The 20,526-nt window shown below is 40.6% G+C and overlaps 1 protein-coding gene across 1 annotated transcript in view; it reads left to right on the top strand.

Moving 5' to 3' along the window:
* SLC1A1 (solute carrier family 1 member 1) overlaps positions 1–20,526 on the top strand; it is a 58,649-nt gene that overhangs the window by 5,000 nt on the left and 33,123 nt on the right. The window contains exon 2 of the mRNA XM_085320145.1: positions 14,917–15,057. Coding sequence (XP_085176271.1) covers positions 14,917–15,057 — 141 coding nt within the window. The remainder of the gene's footprint in view (positions 1–14,916; positions 15,058–20,526) is intronic.

Here is a 20,526-nt window from a genome sequence, read left to right as displayed (position 1 = left end):
CCCGGCCCCCGCCGCGCCCCGCGGTCGTCGCCCGCCTCCGCCTGGCCGTCGGTGGCGTGAAGGCGGCTGTCGCGGCGGCGGGAGGGTTCGCCGCGTCTGCCGGGGCCCCGGTGAGGCGGCCGGAGCTGCGGGCGGTGGCGCCCCGCTCGCACCCCCCGCGTTTGGCGCGGGTGGCGGGTTGGACGCTGGGCGAGGAGAGCACCCTCCACCTGAGGGCCTCGGCCCCGCGGAGAGGTGCCGCCCTAGCTGCGTCTTCAGCAGCCTTTGCTGTTCGATGCTTTTCTTTCCAACCGCTTGCCCGCTGCTTTGCCTTTGGGGTGAATTGTATCCGTTTCTGTGCATGGCTCTTCAGGAGGGAGTGATTCTTCTCTGGGGAGCGCCCTCCATCTGTTTATCAGCAACGATGAGAGGTGTCCACGGGTGTGCGGGTGTATGTGTGTGTGCTGCACTCCAGGTGTTCAGTATCCGAAAGAGCTCAGTTCCTTGCTCACCTCCTTAGTAAGAGGAGAGCTTTTTGTGAGTTCAGGATCCCGAGTGGTAAAGGCTTTCTCTGAAAATCTGCCTGTAACAGCTGGAGGTGCTGAACACTAGCCTCTTCTGAAAATCTGATTATCCAGGACAGTGTGCATACATAAACATCTACACAATGACTTTTTCAAGTGTTGCCTTCAGATACACTTTTGTGATCAGGKTTCCCAAATTTTTCCAGTATTTCCCAATGACAGAGGTGGACAGAAACTATTCACTTCTCGTTATCTTCAGCACATGTAGGTAGAGCTGCAGGGTGTGATGGGATCCTGCAAGCTGGTGATTCGGAAATAAGATATCCCAAGTCCCACCACGCCTGGCAGGCAGCGTTCATCCCCGTGCTAGGACCTAGCTGCCCTTGTCCTGCAGAGGAGCGGGCACCCAAACACCTCCTGCTTCTTTGAGCTTCTCTACCTGCTTCGCTGTCATTACCAGTCCAGCATTCGGGGAAGCTCTGTAAAATGGCAGAGGAAGTCTTCAGCAAGCATCCTTGTGTTTGAGACCAAATTCCATTTTACAACAAGCTGTGCATTTGTCAGGCATTCGGTATTTCCAGGAGGTGAAATAATTTCTACAAGAACAACGAAATGCTTGCAAAAAGATCTTAGTTGTGGTATGTGTCATCAGAAAATGTCATCTCCATATTGCAGCCTGAGGAACGTTTGCAACAGACCAGCAGTTCATGAATTCTTTGTGATTGAACTGACATATCTATTCATTCTTAATGTGCACTGGGAAATTTACTTTTCAGTTTATTAATTAGCTTAGGAAGAAGACTATAACATTCATGAATAAAGGAGAATATCACCATTTTGAAGGCAGAAATACATTAAGACTCTTCAGAAGAGTGTGTGTGAGAGGAACTAATTAATGCAGAAAGTTGCAGAAATGTCCTGTGAAGGCTGTTCGGCTCTACTAGAAAGTGCTAGGGTGTAGACCCTGTTGCATGAAGCCATAATTATTGGTAGAAGGGTGATTTTTTTTTTCCCTTACTACATTTTCCCTGATCACGATGCAAGGTAAATCCAGCTTTGACCTAAAATACCTCAGAGCATTACAAAATTGCATCATTCTCAGAGCTATGTTCGGCATTATGAGGCAGTGTGCTTGTCTTTCTAATATCCTTAGTATGCTGAGAAATTTTTGTGCTTCCTACTGACACCTGTCCACAAAGAAGGGCAACAGAAACTGAAACCACTCCACCTTTGGAATGCTTCCTTCTTCCAAAGAAGTTGCTTCTCCTGGTATATTGGGAACATGCCACTGTTTGCCTGCCATTCACATATTCCAACACATTGGAGTTTTGTCTAATAGGCTCTGAGGAGAAAATCTGGTATAAGTCAGTATGGAAGATAGCTACATCAGATTTTTGGCTGCAAACACCCACATTGGCATTGTTCAAATGAAATTGCGCCTGGAAAAATGGCTTGAGACTCAAAGTTGCTTCTCTTGCCTTAACAGAGCAACAGAGGTTCTCTTTCAGAGAGATCTATGAACTCAGATCCAGAATGTGAAATTCACTGAATTTCAGATTGAGGGCTAATTCTGAGACTTAGTCTCATTTCGGAGCAAGATTTGCCTGACTTCTGGGCCTCAGAAGCAAGTTTGTTGTTCCCTAGCTCTTAGTGCATTGCTGAAGGCAGTTGAGGAAATGGCAGGCATCAGACTTCATTCTGTAGATCGTCAAAAGTGTACTCAAATCCTTATCCCAAGTGATCTTTGGACAGTAAGCTAACAGAGGGAACTGGAGAGGAGGGTCAGTCATCACTGGCCTGCCTGGAAAATATGGAGGCAGGGTGGACTGCGTGCGTACAAGTTAGCATGAATAGTGGCCTTCTGTTGCTGTGCTACAGCGAGAGCATGGCAGTGATGGTACTGTAGCAGAGGTTACAGCCTGGCCGCGTGTTTCCCTTTCACTGCAAGGAAGCAGTGGCTTACCAGATGATTTCTTCCTTGAACATGCTTGAATCAGCTGTAGGAGGCAGAGGAAAGAAGGCAAGCGAGTAGTTCGTGCTAGATCCCAGGTTAGCTTGAACTGTGAAGTAGGGGATGTCTTGCATCTCTTGCCTCTGCTCGCCATACTGAGCCCAAAGTAAAGCTAAGCAAAGCAATTTAAAAGTCAGCTTACTTTTCATGGCTCTTCAGGTGTCTTTTGACTTCTTTATTTAAGGCAGAAGGAGCCCAGAAATTCGCTCACCCTGAAACAGCTGCGCAGCCTAGCTGGTACAAAGCACAGTTGCAAAGGGAGAGCTTTTTTTTTTCTCTCTCTCTCGCTCTCTCTTTTTTTTCTTTTCTTTTTTTTTTTAATCCTCATGTTGTCTCCCAGGAGTCACTGCTACAAAGCCACCAAAGGAGTGATGAAGATAAAAGGCTGAAGAGAGGTGTTTCTTCATTAAGCTGTGGGTCTTAGCCTAATAGCATATATTCCTGGAGAAGTCTTCAGCAGAACAGTCCTTTTCTTATAGGGAAAATAAAAGTGTAAGTGACTTGAGTGCCTAACAGTATCAGACATGGAGCTGCAGCAGCACGTTATTGTGGAGCAGAACTCTGTTTTCATACTTGGCTTATATACACATAGACTGCAGTTCTTTCATATATGCAGGTGTTTTTTCAAACCTGTTAGATCAATATCATTTTTTTAATGGTGCTCTGGTTGGGGAACATGCTTCTGAGGGATTCAGCCTGTATGAATTTTCACGTCACCAGTGCTTCTGTCCTTTCACAGGAGGGTGTGTCAGTCACCAATATAATTTTGGAACTTCACGTGTGTCTGAGCCTCCCTCAGAGGAGGCTCTGCAGTTTCATCTCCGCAGTATCTGTTTGGGACCCTGAAATTGCTCAAATCTTAATGAGAAAGATGTGAGATACAATACTTAAATTGAAATAGCCATCCATCAGAAAAGACTGTGATGTGCAGGTGTTTCTTCTTCAGTACATCGTGTTTATAGAAGGGGTATAAAAACATTTTCTGGATGAGGCAGAGGAAAGCATTCTTACATGCTGCCATAAATTCCCTCCTTCCTTCTCCTCTTCATGGCTGTCCATGGCTGTCAGCCTTCATACTACATACTCAGAGTCTTAAAATGGGGCTTTCTTGTGATGGATCACCCTGTGGAGGGAGATGTGTAGCACTGCTCGGGRAGAAGAGGAAAGGGAGCTGGGAGCTGTCCAAGGTGTCCAGTGCTACGGGAGCTGGTAAAGCACAGTGCTGGCACCTTGAGACAGGGAGAGGAAGGCAGTGAGAGAGCATCCCACCTCTCCAGCTTCTCTAACATGTCCAAGCACCTGCTTTAGCACTTCAGAAGTCAAGACATTTTGTAAGCCTGTTGCAGGATCAGACATCCAACTTGTCCCATTTCCTTGTTGGAGGATAGTCGCTAACATCACAGGTCCTTTTCTGCCTACTTTTTTGAGAGAGTGATTTCATTATACATAGTTCTTATCTGTAGCAGGAACATTGCAGAAATGTTGAATCCTGGATCCAGTTTCAGGGTCCAATGAGTGCCACAGCCACTGGATCATCTCTTACGTGCTTTATGGTGTCGTTTCAGTAGTTTGTATGCCAAAACTTCACTCTTTTTGATTTTAATGCAAATGATTGTATTATGTTAGAATACTGAATAGTAATAACGCTGTGTAATAATTTGTTTTCTACACATGCCTCTGATTGAAAAGAAAACAAATGCTCTGGTGTACTCAAGAGCTGGTAACTGGAGCTAGAAAGGGTCAGCTCCCTCTATAATCTTGRTATGAGGAGATCCAACAGCTGCTTTTAAAAGCACAAGGGCCTGTGAAWTTCATCTGTGTCAGAGCAGTATCCACACATGATAGCATTGCTGGAAGCCCACCAGTGCATTCCTGCCCAAAAGGGTGTTTCACAGGCAGAAGGCAGCAGCAGAGCAGTTAATAACATCTCCCACAATTGATGGCTTCTTGCCACATTGAAGACCGTGCACAAGCCAGGGAGCACACTGTACTGCTGAGGGTGGGAAGGTTCACATTCACACAAAGGTAGCCTGGAACCACTGAACCATATTGCCCTGTAAGGTCTTCCAGTTTCTCACAAAGAGGTGTGTAGATTTCTGGAAGATGTGATATAGAAATGAAAAGCTTACTGTGCAAAGAGTAAGGCTTCGATGTTTTTCATTTCTGTTTCCTCATACTTTTACCAAGAAGTGTCCTATTAGCTTAGTTCAGGCCGTCTTCTTCTGGACCAGTTCTCTTTACTTGCACAATGCAATGTGAAAGTTACAAAGAGTGAAARAAATCAATTGCCCTGGGAAGGAGACTAGTAAAAACAGCACTGTTTTTTTCCTAGCAGGGGAAAAAATAAAGAGAATACAGTAAAGCAAGTGAAGTATTACTCTGCAGGTTTCTGACGAGTACAGAGGTACAGCAAGCATCTGCTTCCATTCTGGAATTCCAAAACACAAYGTTTTATTAACTTGGAATTTGTACTAAATGCAGACCAGACATCCTCAATCAACTGTACTCGCTTCAAAATGTAACAGAAGACTCCGGTGTCTTCCTGCTGTGATTTGGAGCAACACAAATGATGCCTGTGACTTTTTAAGACTTTTCAAGCCATTGTGGTGCTTCTCTGCTTGTTCTTCTCTATCCCACCCCATACAATGTGATGCAGGTCAGAATGTGTTCAGAAAGCTATGAAACACAACAAATGTGAAAGGCTCTCTGACAAAAAGTACAGTGCAGATGGCCAGCTTTTTCATTTGAGACTTTTATATCCTGGTGAGGCTCAGAAATGCCCTGAGATCAGAAGATTGGCTAATGAAGTTAAGTGCAGTGCCTCTTCTGAACACCAACGACCCTAAGCCTCTTCTTCAACAAGGGAAAAGCAACTTTCATTTGCTCCTCTGACACATAAGGTATTTTCCTATCCTTTGTGTAATTTGTGTGTTGTTTTAACATCAACCTTGGATTTCACTTTGCATGTACAGATCACACCAGAGTGACTAAAAGCTGAATCCAGAGATCAAGAATACTTTGCAAGCTTTCACTTCTTTTGCTTTTCTTTCTTTCTTTGTTTTTTTTTTTAAGGCTTTGGAAGGAATGAACCTCAGGTCAGTTTACACTTTATAAAGCCCCAAAGCCAGAAAAGTTTCTGAAATCAGTGAAACAGTCCTGGGCCATGGAACTAATAAACCCAATGAAAACACTAGAACAGTATTTCCAAATTCTCAGTATTATTGAAGAGAAAAATATAAAATACTGTTTGTTTTTACTTCTTATAAAAGCGTAAAGATGATTGCCCCTTACAGAACCCAGTAATCCGATAATGCACAAGTTGACACTACTCACAACTGACAGTTGCACATTTGCAAATTTCCCTGTTTATTTTTTGAGAACAGTGTAAGATTTGTGAGCGTATTTACTAGCTTGTCTGTAGTGTTTACACATGCCTCAAAAGATTCCRTGTGACATATGGTGACAGTTTCCATGGATTATAAGTGATCTAACCCTAAATATTTTCATAGTATCTTGAAAAACAGCCATTTCTCATTCATTGAATGCTTTTGGAACCACGAACAACCTGGCCTTGCTTAATCTGAACGAATTTTCTAGGTCATCTCCCTGGTTTCTCAACACTTTGATGTCTTTATTAGTTTCAGAAGAATGGTGTTTCTGCAAATCACTATTGGTCTGTCGTTGGTTTCCACTTAATTGCATTTCCAGCTGCTTATCTAAATTTATTACTGTCAGAATCATTTCTCTTCATTGGCCTTCCATCGAGATGATGGCTAGAACAGTCTGTGCTGCTTACTGCCCTTCCTCTCCTCTGTGTTTAAGACGGAAGGTATGACAGGGGTTGGAATCTGGCAAATACAGGCAGTTCCTACCCTTTCACCTCTCTCATGTCCTGCCAGCCATTCAGTTTCCTGTATGTTTCTGGGATCTGAAATCAAGATGTACATTGTCCAGAACTAACTTTCTTGGGCTAGACAAGATATCCAAAGGCACTCAGAGTTTTGGGAGAGCAGACAATTGCTGTGGAAAGATACCAGAATATTGGTAGGTCTTTAGACAAAGGTGGAAGGAGCTTTAACTTCTGGGGTGGCACTGAAAAGGTGCTGTTGGCAGGATAATATGATAGGCCACATGAGCAAAATGTTTAGATTTTGAGCCAGTGTCCCAGAAGGCAGGAACACCAGAGCTAGAGACATGGCAGTATCTCAGATGGCAGACAGAAGGGGTCCAAGTGAAATAGATAGCGCTCTTAGCTAAAATGGGGTGGACTTGGAGATATGGAGGAAGCAACAAGATGTGTACGTGCCCTGATGCTGCAGAGAAGAGGCTTCCAGATGACTGATGGGTGGGGTGGAGAATGGTAGTGTTTTCAGATGTGACAGATAAAAAGGGCCACGGGGAAGGTTTGCAAAGGAAGAACAGCAAGTGAGCGTTGCCACCTTTCATTTCAATTTTATGGTGAAACACAGGAATGTGAGGTGGAAAGGTACCTGCTGGGTTATCACGTCTGGCGTATTGCTGCTTCAGGCTATACCATTTTGCATATGTTTCTATAATGTATCATGTTCCATCTTTAAAACCAGGGAGGGTTTTAAAGTGCTGCACTTCCCGCTAGGGTGCTGTATTCATCAGTCAACCATCTGGTGGTAGAGAGCTTTCTTAAAATTTCCATCCTAAATGTGTTTAGGTTCACTGTGCTCCGGTTTGTTCTCAAATCATGTAACGTTACTCATTATGGTCTTCAGCCATCTGCTGTATTTGTAGAGAACCCTCCTCTGTGTTGGACTAACCAAGGTCTTAATCTTCTTTCAGAAGGCAAGTTCTTCATTGCCTCCATCCCCCTCTAGTCTTTCTCTGCTTATGTTCCAGTTTGAATTCACCATTTGTGAAGCGTCACTGAGTTTCACACAGTATTCCTGATCAGGACAGTTGCCTTCACCAGGACGCGTCTAAATTCATCAGGGAATGTTGGTTGTATAACTGCTAGAAAGCAATTGTCCTTTTCCTAGATTATTCAGTTTATGACATCGTCTTTATAATATGGTGTTTATTATTTTGATATATAAATACTAACTTCACTCTATTGAGTCACTGGTTTTGTTGAAAAGCCGTGAAGGATACAAATTGGATCTCTGGTATAACTTTGTTTATCTTAACAGAGTTAAGGACTAACCAAGGAATTGATTCAATTCTTCACAATAATTCTGAGTTTTTCTTATTTTGATGGACTCATATGTATATTCTSTGAGGCAGCTCTCACCAGCATACTGAAATGACCTTAATGAAAGATAGAAGTAAAGCATCCTCATAACTTTCTTTTTCTTTAAGTGTACAGTGACTGTCCAACTATATTATTTTATCATGACTTCCTCAGCTAGAAATTACATCTGTATTCTGAAAATATTTGGTATATACATAGATGTGAAGTACACTTACAGCATATTCAGATAAATGGAAGAAAACTAAGATTAGGGCTAACAAGAGAGACTTATAGATTATCATACTACTTTGCCTTTTTACAAACAGGAATTTTGAGAGAACAGTGGTTCTGCAGTGTATTTGTTACTCGTAATTGGAGGAGACTGCCTGTTATTTTCCCTTTCCTGGGTGAATGACACATCCTCTTAAAATAACCACCCTTGATTTAACTCAGTGTGGCATGGCTCACATGCAGGGCTGTGTTGTTGAGAGGCTGCTTTGTGGGAGCAGTGAACTTGCTGCAGGCTCTGGTCGCACAGAATGCTGAAGGAATTAGGTGGCTTTACCGGTGACTGAGGCCTTCCTGCCTGCTGTGAGAAGCTGTTTTTTGCTCTCTGGCCAATATTGCACCTTCCATTCATTCCCAGAGTCCTATCTTAGTGAGCCACTGTCCAATGAAGCTTTCCTCACGCTGCACAAACAGATGATGTTCTTGTGTGAAGGAATTTACAGCTGCTGCACCCACAGCAGGCTTATCAGAGCGAGGACACAGAAGGTCTCACCATGACTAGGGAATAAATGCACCTTCCTCCGGTACATTTCTACAGAATGTTTTCCAGAAGATTGAGATCTGATTTTGAGCCTTTCTTCTTCAGCAACATTTCTCAGAGGACTTTTCTTCAGAAGTCTTTGTAAACAAACTGGTAGTCTGGAAAACACCGGCATCCAAAGAATTAAGATCTGTTGCCACACAATTAAATGCTAGCAAGTCAAAATCCTAGCTCTGCAGTTGCATGCAATCTTGGTTTTTAATCAGGATAGATATATTTATTAGAAAGAATGCTAACATACAAGTAACATGGAAAACAGCAAAATATGTAAGATTACAAAAGGTTAAAAGTAATCTGAACAGAACTGAATTAATAAACTTAGTGTTACAATATCTTCTACATCCTGYATTTTAGCATTGTGTAGTTGACATTCCTTTGCAGTTAAGAAGCAGCTAAAAATATTAGAAAACATCTAGATAGAGCAGAAACAAAATAGATTGTATAAAATATTGCTAAAGGACTCAGGCTATATTGTAGAGTTTAAAAATATTGCTTGCCTGTGTTTGTTGCAGTTTGATGTAGTATGTTTTATATTTTGTGTCAAATCAAGACAATGAACTTTGTTCTCCAGTTTTTTCAATGTTTTGCAGTTTCCACAGTGCCCTACACTCTCATGGAGTGAGAACTCCCCCATGGTTAGCAGCATGAAGCCCCATGTTGTTGTTGTCATCCATAAGTGCAAATACACATTAGAGAATCCTACCTGTTAGATAGGAATTTTGTCCAGCTTATATTCTCTTTCAGTCCAGAATGAAACCACGCACATCTATGTGTGGTCTTCAGTTATTTGTATCTAACTTCTGTGTTTGTTTGCTTGTGAGGGGAAGTAAAGGTAAAAATGTGAAAAGTTATATCGTCTTCTTCTCAAAGATTGAATCAGTTTCTGAAGTGCATCTTACYCCTGGTGTTAAGAACTTAAAAAACTACAGTCACTTTACACTGGATGTCCTGGACAGGTTCAGATACCCTAGTGATTCAGAGTTTTAAATTCAAGATCTGACTTGAGTTAACCCTGTATAACTGCATGTAAGAGGCTTCAGGATTTAGCCTTGTCTCCGTATGGCCCAACAAAAACGTAAACAGTTTCTGCATTTGGTTCCTCAAGCTRGTTGCTGAGAGGAGACAGTATGTTGTTCCCAGAATGTTTTTTAGAAATTTACAATAGCTGTAGTAAAATCTCTGACACTCCCCATATGTGATAGTAGAGATGAGCCCTGAGCTGATGGGAGTTAAGCAGGGTGCCTGTTTCTTTTTTCACTTGTTTCTAAATTTGTGTTGTGAACTTCACAGTAGTTGAATGAAACTGTAGTAGTCCCATAGCTGTTTGCCTGCAGATAATTTGCCTTTCTCCTAAAAGAACATGCACTGTGGTATAGGTCAGGTTGTTGTAAACAAGTGTTCACCAGATACTCAAATGTCACAGAGTTAGGAATTTGGTTTGCAGATATGCGTACTATCCAACTTAGCAGCCTCCCAGGATACAGTTTACTTAATTTTTGTGGCTGGCTCACAACATATACATGCACAGGCTAGACTGGTTCTGCCTCCTTCTTATAGACAGTGCAGCACACATTTCCCAGACCCTGCAAAGCCTCAGGCTTCACAGCTGTGACAGACTGAGTGCCACATGCAGCACAGCCCTTTTCGGTCCTTCCCTTTCCCTAGGTAAAACAACAAAAGAAAGAGGTTATCCCATGAAGGGGTATTCTTCCCACGAAGGGGTACATATCCCATGTATTCTCTCTAGCTTTTTGTGCTGGAACTTCTGGGACTGCCTGAAAGATGTTCTCATGTTCCTCTTCCTCCATCCCTCACTTCTCTGCCTCAATTTATGGCCTTTTTTGAGGAACTTGCTATGTGATAGCAAGCTTGTAGAAAGACTATGTGCTACCCAGGGTTGTAATGACAGATAGTCAAGATGTGTGTTGTTGCATATGGGATCAGGTGGGAGAAATATCCTTCTGTGGTCTGCTTCATGAGCTGCAGCCCCATACATCATCCATTGCCACCTTTGGCTTTCTGTATCAGGAGCTGCTGAGAGAGCAAACATTGAAGAGAATACCGTAATGTACAGTACATGTTCTCATAGAGTTGCAAGGAGATATACACCTTAGAAATTAAAGACATGGTTATACTGGGTTTTCACCTTCATCCTTCCTTCCTGCCCAATACTGTAGAATAAGTSTGGATCCTATGTGGTCATGCCATCAGGAATTAAGTAGAGGATTGTTGTTACAGTAAAAATATTGACTAACTTAGCTATGTGGTAGGAAGGGAGGAGCTGGGAAAGAAAGAAAACAGTTTAGAATGCAGAAAAAGGAAGAATGAGTGAAACTGAGAAACAAGGAAAAGGACAAGAGGGAAAAGGGATGCTATCTTGTCTTTTAAAAAGCAAAAGTAAAGTATYCCATAAATGAAAAAAGAAATGAAGAGAAAGGAAAAACTCTTAACAAGTAAAAGAGGCCCTGCCTACCATAGAGAGCTTTGTAGTTTTGGAAGTAATTCCACATTAGAACGAGCTCCACAAATGGTGGAGTATGGTTCATGTAGACAAATTAACATTTTATCACGCTATCTTCTATACTTGCTCAGGGCTAATTTAATCAAGGTAGTGTTAGAAGCACTAGTGACCATGTGAAATATTTTCATAGTGGACCACGCTTCTTTCTGTCTGTTTGAATTTCCAGGAACAAAATTCCAGTAATTTCATTATTGAGACTAGGATGAAAAAGATCTGTATTTGTCCAGTTCCAGTATGAAAGTAAAGTCATTCTGCATACTAACCTTTTATTGTTTTTGTTACAAAATCGGGTTTCTTTTTACATTCCATTGCTAAATCCTAGCATCAGATGGTAGATGCTAGCTCTATTTAAAAGGTAGCCTTATTTTACTGTATTTTGTCATATTGAACAAGTTAATAAGGATATAATTGCCACACACTGGTAAAGGAATAGCACAAATACGGAGGTGAGAGCAACAACGTTATTTGAATAGATTGTTGGAATGAGGAAGTCTGTTCTGTGATAGTGCCTCTAGATGAATAACATCCCCTCCAAAAACTAAGTAAATATGTAAGTGAAAAAGTGTAAGGGAAACCTTGTAAAAATGTTGAGATAGTGTGAAAAATGTTCATAGTGAAATCCAAGGAAGTGGAAAAGAGAATTCTGAAGACTAAAACTGAAGGTGAATCATCCTGCTGGCTTGTGATCCTGCTGAATGTAAAAGAAATAAAGGGAGGAAAAAACTTGTCAGCTGTGCAAACATGACAGTCATCACCTGGAATGAAAGGCACATGGTTAGAAAGTGTCCTAGTCACACCTRTTGAACACAACACTCCTGGCTGACAGAAGGAAACAAAATATGCATTGCCCTTTTCAAYTTCTTTGCAAAGTGCAGCGAATCAGAAGTTGTCCTTTTCCTTCTTTCCTGTCCAGAAAACACCTGGGCTCTCCCCTGTGCACACACTGCAGTAGGAGTCATCTCAGTTATCTCTAGACACCTTCCATTCATGCCTCTGTACTCTGCTGATCATGCTGCACTTGTAGCCTTCCTCTGTGGGTGCCAGTGCTCCCTTCCAGTCCGCATTTCTTTTGACTATTCTTGGGCAATATTTGCCTTTTTCTGTCAGGGATAATGCACTTTGAATGGCCATGTTTTTCAGACTCTCAAGGAATCAAGGTTCAAGGGCTACTTGCACCATTATCTTTGCAGGATCTGAGCACGAACAGGTAGGACTCTGATGTGAAAAGGAGCTTGCTACAGGTATATATGGCTGTAATCTCGCCATGTGGGGATACTCTTCAGTTTGTTTCAAGGCATGCAAAAGAGAAAAATCTCTTCCACTGCGTGATACAATGGGGCAGAGAGCTGCATCTAGGAAAAGGCACGTACTTCCTCTCCGCTGTAAATATCTTGCATGCTTTAGAAGCACAGGAGCAGTTGTATGGCAAGTTGACATCTGTATCCAGTATGTGAAGTTTAATACCCTGTATTCTACTGTAAAATGGCATTGCACCACTTGAAGTAAACATACAGTCTAGTCTTGCAGCAATTTAAGCATATGCCTACCCTTAGGCATGTGAGTAGTCTGAAGACATGGAGAATGCTTGTATGCTTAAATTCAGCTCTCTATACTGGCATTTGTAGGAACAAAGCCTTATCAATTTACCTTGATACATTAACTATTTTACAAGCAGAGTTTTATCTTCCTTAGGCTTATCTCAAAATGCAGACTAATTCCTTTCAACACACTTGGTTTAGCCACTAGATAAAAAGTAGAGATCTTTGTGTTTCTTCTGCTGATCAAGGGCATTAACATAATGTTGCAGATATTTTCAAGGCAGTATTAAGATTCAAGGCTTTTAAAGGAGGATAAAATATCTGTTCACTGGCACAGATGACAAACTGATCAGGTATCTTCTTTGTTGCTTAGAATAAACTATTTGCCTGAAAAGTTACCTTATTCATTTTCTATTGTCTTATAACCAATAAAGACTAGATAGGAGTTTATAATTTACCTTTCTTTTCCTTCCCTTATTTATTCAATTGCAGGGAGAGGCAGAAAAGAGAGTTCATTATCTTTTTTACTGTCAGAAATTCTGAGAGAGAAATTCTGTTAAAATAGGTAGTCATTTACATTTCTGTATCAACTAACATCCATATGGCATATAGACTAATACACACCACAGCAGAGGTGAATGTTTTGGGAGGATTTTTGTAGAAAATCCTTACTTTCTAGAAGAAAAAATAGTAAGTTTCTTCTCTAAGAGAGGGTTGGGTACAGGATCACCATCTATTCCACTGAGCATCCCTTTTCAGAGTTTAATGTAGCTGCCCTATGTACCATCAAAAATAAAACTCAGGTGGAAAAGGCAATTCTGTCTTCAGGTCCAGTAGCATTCCTGGGACCCAAAGAGTTTACGTGGGCCAACRAGATTGATAAAAGTAGGTTGAAAGCACCTTCATGTGCTGTTGTAACAATTCTGCTGCGATATACGTGTCATCAATGTCACTAAAATACATACTGGTATAAATAATTCCATTAACTTCAGTAAAGCTGTTAATATGAATAAAATCTTTCAGCACTCTGTGTGTTATGAAAGGTTCTAAATGCTCTTGTTGCTGATTGAATCCAATAAGAATTTGAGTGTGTTGGTACCCAATTTAACCAGAAYTGAAACATTACAAAGTTCATACCTAATACAACTATTTCCTCTGAAACAGTGTGTCTGTAGCAGAGGTAGAATGTAAGACACTGAAGAGAAAAGCATGTGTAATGTTTTTTTTATTTCTGTGAACCCAGAGTAGGAATATGAAAAAAAGGATAAATAGTAAGCAAACAACATACAATTAATTAATAAATTCGTAAATTCAGAACTATCTGCAAATTGTGAATCTATAAAATTCTGTAATCACTTGAGGAAACAACAGCCATAATGGTCTCTAAACAATAAGGAACAGATTTCCTGTACCAATGATTTCCATTTCCGACCTCATGCTGAAATGGAAAATAAAAGTATTGTATGTCAGACTAAAGAAATTTATCTTTTGGCCTGGAATTTATTTTCTTTTGTTAGTATTCATTACCTGTGATTTGTGTAGGTAGCCAGAACCATTTGCAATTCATATGAGCCAAAGATAAGAGGAAATACAAAGGTGCCTTGTGGCATGGCTTAATCAGTTATTATATTGGTAGTTTGTATATGTGGTGAAATATATATATATACAAATATATATATAGTGGAGTGTAAAATATGGAGAAATGTGTTTTCCTTGATGAAATTTCCAAAAATTACTAAAATGATTGCAGTAACACTCATTTTTCTAACTTTACTGAGTGGCAATTACTGAACGTATTGCTGCTGGTATTATATATAGGTACCTATATCTGTATTCCAATATATATGTAGAGAGAGAGATTTTAGCCAATATGGATTATCCAAAATACTTCTGTCATATCACTTTGTTTCTTTAATATGCTGTAATGTTCATATAATAGATTGATTTCTTAATGCCAGTTATGGATCATCTAGAGCTGGTAAAAGTGGGTTAGTAAAAAGACACTGCCAAACTGGACTGATAATCAGAGGATTAAAACAGAATTTTCCCTTAAAGACACTCTTAAAGAAGTCCTCCCAGTTCAGAATTACATATATTGTTTATTATTTTTACCATCATCAATATGTAGGAGAGAAAAAAAATGCCCAAAGGAAACATTTCTTTACTAAGTTGCTTTAGAAGTCACACCACAGCTGTAAAAATGTAGCTCACTATTTTTGTTTTATTAATTCTCTGTTTTTCTTCCCTCTTCCCCATGTCTCTCCTATAAATTCCTGCTGAGTCTAAATGCATCAAATTTTTATGTGCTTTTCAGGTATTGGACTTGGTCTGCTGGTACAGGAATATGGCAAGCTCTCTAACCTGGATAAGTTCTACTTTGCTTTTCCTGGGGAGGTGCTGATGAGAATGCTCAAACTCATCATTCTGCCATTAATCATATCAAGCATGATCTCAGGTATGACTGGAAATGTACTGTTTGCTGGTGGGAGTGACACCAGGGTTTGACTTTTATTCCTAACAGAAATAACCTTTAAAACTTTCAGAGAGTATTTAGTAAAAGTATASATTGCTTACATTTAGCTTTTCTGTGGAAAATAATGCTTCCAAAAAAAACCATGTTCTCAGGTGCAGCATTAACTATTATAACCAGTCTAATACTGCCATTTCACAAGACAGGGATCTCATAGCTTCCTGCCATAAGATGGGTAGATTCCTTACATGCCTTTTCCTGATCTCAGCAAGCTCGCATGAAGTACTTTGTAATAGCTTTAGCATTTGCTGAATCCAACCGTGAGCCYATTCAACTCACTGACATGGCAGAAAACTATAAATTAGCAAAAAATTGAGGAATTAAAGGGCTTGGTGTTTTACTTAATGAAGAGGATGGGGCATTTTTGTATAGAGGAGAAGATGAGACAGAGAGCAAAGGAAAACTGAGCTCTATTTTTATCATTTTGAACTTGAGTTTGTGACAGGAAAGCCCGGAAAAGCTGTCAAGAGAAGATTAATCTATTTTGCTTTTCAAACAAGCTTAAATTTGTAGTTCAGGCCTTTGTCTTCAAAAATAAATGATATAATCAGGATAGTTATGCAGGCTTCCTAAAAGCCTAATGAATTATTTATGAAATGTATTCCCYTTCAAACAGGAAAAGAAAAAAAAAAGAATAGTACTGTTAAAAACCTATTGTGCTGCTACCCAATATTTCRCATTCAAACTATGAGTAAACTGCATGTGTAACTATACACTAGTTACAAATGAGCTTAGATTTAAGAAACAGCAGAGTGCAAGAGTTAAATTCATATGAAGGGGTGAGAACAAGATGCTCTGTTTTGAGCTTGGCCTATCCCATTTACRGGGACTGGAGGAGCTTATTCTTTCTAAACTTATATATTAGGTTTTTAGGCAAGAAAAAGAAAAAGAAGATCAAATAGCTCTTAGTACTAAGAGCTGTTTTTACATTTTCAACATGTTGATACATTTTGAACTGTATTGCTCTGGCAGACAAAAGCACTACGTTGCTTTGTCCAAATAATGCTGAATTCTGTGGCATTCAAATGGAATAGGCATGTCCATATATGATGGCTGTTTATATTGCTTACGCTTTTCCCCTTGCATCCTTTTCTTCAGTACATTGATGAGATATTTTGCCTTTTGTAAAAAAAATGTGGAGACAGCATGAGAACAAGCATGCTGTAAATATAAGTTGAATCAATAGGTCTGTGTATAATCATAAAACACACTAGTCATCTTTCCTTTTTGCAGCACTAAATTTAAGCAGCAAAGCAAAACTGACACTTTCAAGAAATACTGTAAGGGACAAAGCAAGGCGAGGAATAAAAAATGAAAGGAGGATCCAGGATGTGTCTTCAGATATGTCTGTATAAACAAGGCAGTCCCTGCACTGTTAGTGGCAAAGGTGCCTATCACTGCATTCAGCTGTGAATCTCCTCTGGAATGTAGCACAAAAAACATTTTCCTCAAAAAAAACTATATGAAGGAATTCAGAAAAAAATAATTGGAAAAGTGGTGCTCTCCTGCGTTATCCAGTAACCTCATCCTTATGGCCTAAACATGGGACATATGAGGACAGCACCACAACCTATGTGCTGGGGGAGCCACATGTGTTCTCAGTACATCCATCTTGTCAGGACCTAAAGTTATGCAGACAGGGAAATGCTGGTTTTTGGAGGCCTGGATGGTTTCTATCTGGCAGTATGAGCTGTCAGACCTATGTATACGTTGATGTGCTCAGTGGCAGACATCTAGGGTCCTAACACGTAATGAAGTTGCTGCAGCAAAATTAGTGACAATGCATCAGCTGAGCCTGAATGGCCATCTTCTGTGCCTGGATTTTTGGTTAGAAACTGGGGGATACTGTGTAGTTCCCTGAGAAAGAACATTAAACATTAAGTCATGCTGTTACGCTTTTGCTGCAGGCTAAGAGCACACACAGACAACTGCAGTGACTTATTTGGTGCATATTTTTAACTAGACCGCGTGTATGGATCCAAAAGCATCTAGAAGRTGTTGATGCCTACAAAACTAAGTGGGTATTTCCTGAATTCAGGTCATGTCAAAATTCTAGATTTAGGTGACCAGTAACATTTTTGCACAAGAATTACCAAGATGTACAATCTCTTACAATCTCTTCTCTTTTTTTACGATTGGGATGTCTTAATCAGCTAATGGCACATCCTAGAAAGCATCAACATACACATTTGCTTTTGAGACAAAGAGCTATGTACAAATGTATGACCAGATCATTGTCTATTTGGACATAATGACATAAATCAAGCCAGTAGTAAAGCCTATGATAGTACGAATCCCTCCTTCATGAAATTCCAGGAGTTTCTGCAAAATTTAAAGTTTTAGTAGCTTTAACTTGTAAGATTCAGAGTAGAAGAACTCTCACTGGCCTTCAGTTGGGACAGAAACACACTTAGTCTGTTTTAAACTTAAGTAAAATTTCCCTATTGTAGTTAGATGGAGGACTTTGCAGAATGTTATTTTCCTTTGCAAACTCAGTTTCTCACACTGTAAAAGAGGGAGGGCATTATTTGCTTACTTACTTTACATACCAAAAAGGTAAAAATGTGTGGAATTTTTCCACCCACCTGCCTGGAAGCTGAATTGGAGCCTAATAGGAAACTAAAGTAAGAGTTAAGCCTTTATTATTTTTTAGAAAAAACTGAGAAGAGTGATTATTAGATTAATCAACAGTGCGCTTTGGAGATAGAAGAAACTGAACAGTGTTATGCTCTTTTAAGTTATTCTTGCTATACCTTGGAGACTAACTTGTAATTGTAATCTTATAATTATTTTAATGGATGTCAGATGTAAATTTAATTTACTCTGACCTATGAGCCCACTACTGATGATTTTGCCCAATATCTAGCTCTTTTGAGATTTCCATCTCTCAACTAGCTAATAATCAAGTTATACTGTGTTCATGTGAAGAAATTATTTGTATTTTCTGTTTCCTGCTGTAATGGCATGGGAAAATTGTAAATGAAATTTGAAAACCTACAGTGTTATTCAAGATCATTATAGTGGCCTGTAGGACTATACCTGCACTGAATATAATATTACACATCCTAAGTTCCCTCCTTTCAAGTACTTTTCCAAAAGAAGAAATGGTTTGGCAGGCATTAAAACCAAATTATTCTCAACTTCCTGGTACAGGAGAAGAGTTGGGCGAAAATGTCATGTGTAGTTACTTGGAACTAGGAGGCCTAAATCTGATTGTTCTGGAGTATTTAAAAGCATAGAAAATGTCTCTGAAAGTGCTGGAAACTCCCAGATTGAATTGCAGTCAGAGAATGAAAATTTTCTAGACTTGTGCAGGGTATCTCATCACACATCTGCATACAGAACAGACTAGTCCTCTTCAGTCACTTTTAGTCTTCATTTTTCATCGACCGAGATTCACTGCATGGCTGTTCCCCTATGTAACAGCAATAAAGATATTTGCAGATCTGTTCCTTGCCTGGATCACAGCTGGACTTAGCCTGGAGATAAATGTCCAGTTTCCTGGACTGTTGTGCATCTGCTTGGGTTTCCCTTTCCTAGGCTAAGGAAACTTTTCTACTCAGCCTAGAGCTGTCTAGTCAATACAAGAGTCCGGCTTCCTTGCACCTAAGTCCCATGCTGGTAGCTAGAGTTAGGAGATTGGAATCTTAGCCAGCTCCCTCAGCCCTGCAGATAGTCCTGGGAAACCATGGCTCTGCTTCCCACCTCTCTTTCACCAGCCTTTCTAAGCCAGCCTTCTTTTCCCAGTGATCTCCAAAGTAAGCAGTGCACTGTGATGTGGAGATCTTTCTGTAGGATTGGTTTATTTTCCATAAATAACATCTCCTATGAGATAGAATCGCATCTGATAAATGAACTGTCTTGGATGGTATTTTCAGGGTCATCCACAAATGACAGAAATCTCTCCTCTGTAGTGATCAGAGGGCTGGAGCACCTGCCCTATGAGGAACGGCTGTGAGAGCTGGGCCTCTTCAGCCTGGGGAAGAGAAGACTGAGGGGGGATCTGATCAATGTGTACAAGTACCTGAAGGGAGGGTGTCAAGGGGACGGGGACAAACTCTTTTCCTTTGCCCCATGTGACAGGACAAGAGGCAATGGGCAGAAAYTGAAGCACAGGAAGTTCTGCCTGACCATGAGGGGGAATTTCTTCTGTGTGAGAGTGATGGAGCGCTGGCACAGGTTGCCCAGAGAGGTTGTGGAGTCTCCTCTGGAGAGCTTAAAGGTCTGCCTGGCTGTAACCCTGTCTAACATGCTCTGGGTGACCCTGCTTGAGCAGGGAGATTGGACTAGATGATCTCCAGAGGTCCCTTCCAACCTTACTGATTCTATGATTCTATGAAGGAAGAAAAGAAGTGGTGGGAGAACAAGTGTATGTTGTTCCCATAATACAAGACTTCCAAATTATTTTTGCTTTGGTATCACTATCCCTGGTAAGCCAGCTACCTCAGCAGTTCCCCTTCCTGCAGGTCAAAGAAGCACAGCTGTTGATAGATGCTCAGTTTTTGAGGCATCATTTGCGGTCTCTTTTCATCAGCAGCAGTATACAAGTTTCTAGCCTTGGAGAAGCTCTAGATTGAATGTTCCTAGAGTATGTCTTGAGACGTCTACATGGCGTCTAGTGGTCTTTCTGTGTCTGCAGAAACAAGATCCTCTGAGGAAGCCAGTTGTTGTATTGTATTACTAAACCAATTATCTGGGCTCAGGGAATTTACCTTGTCCCTTGGAATCATGTACGTTGTACAAAGGGCAAAGATACTATGCTGCCACTTTGAGTTTTGCTTACAGTGGTACAGAAGAAGGTACTGAAGGATACTGGAGATTTCATCCTCTCATCCCCGTGTAATTACTGAGGCAGGGAAGACTGCAGAGTCATGAGCTGTTGACAGACATAGTTTTGTGCCCATCCCCTTCGAATTACTCCCAACATAATCATCTGCTGCTTTCCCAACARTATCAGTTGACCTCATGCAACTGAGAGAGCCCCTACATTATTTAAGGTTTTAAATTACAGTGAGAAAACTTCTGTTTCACGGAGCATGATCACCACTAGCTCTCAAGGGCAGTGAGCCTCAGCTCAGTGGACTGATCTGTGGCATCAGCAGCCACTGTCTCTGTCCCAGCTGTATCCCCAAAGGCTGCTGGTGGCACCACTGTGAATAAATCTGAAGTAATGCAATGTCTTCTGCTCTTCTGAGCTGGAGTTGAGAATGTAAAACTATAGTCAAGCTGAAGTCACTTTTTTACTCTTTCCCTRTATGTGATGACATGAACTTCATGACCAACGAAAAATTCACACACTTTCAGTACTCAAAAGTTTGCTCTGTTTACCTCATATTTCACCTCAGTCTGAATCTGGTTTATCCTATGAATTCTGCTASTCTGTCCAACTTGGCA

Source organism: Rhea americana, unplaced genomic scaffold (assembly GCF_003343005.1).
Source record: "Rhea americana isolate MKP2758 unplaced genomic scaffold, rheAme1 scaffold_610, whole genome shotgun sequence".
Classification (NCBI taxonomy): Eukaryota; Metazoa; Chordata; class Aves; order Rheiformes; family Rheidae; genus Rhea; species Rhea americana.
The sequence above is the reverse complement of the archived record's forward strand: the minus strand, read 5'-3'. Positions and strand labels throughout refer to the sequence as shown.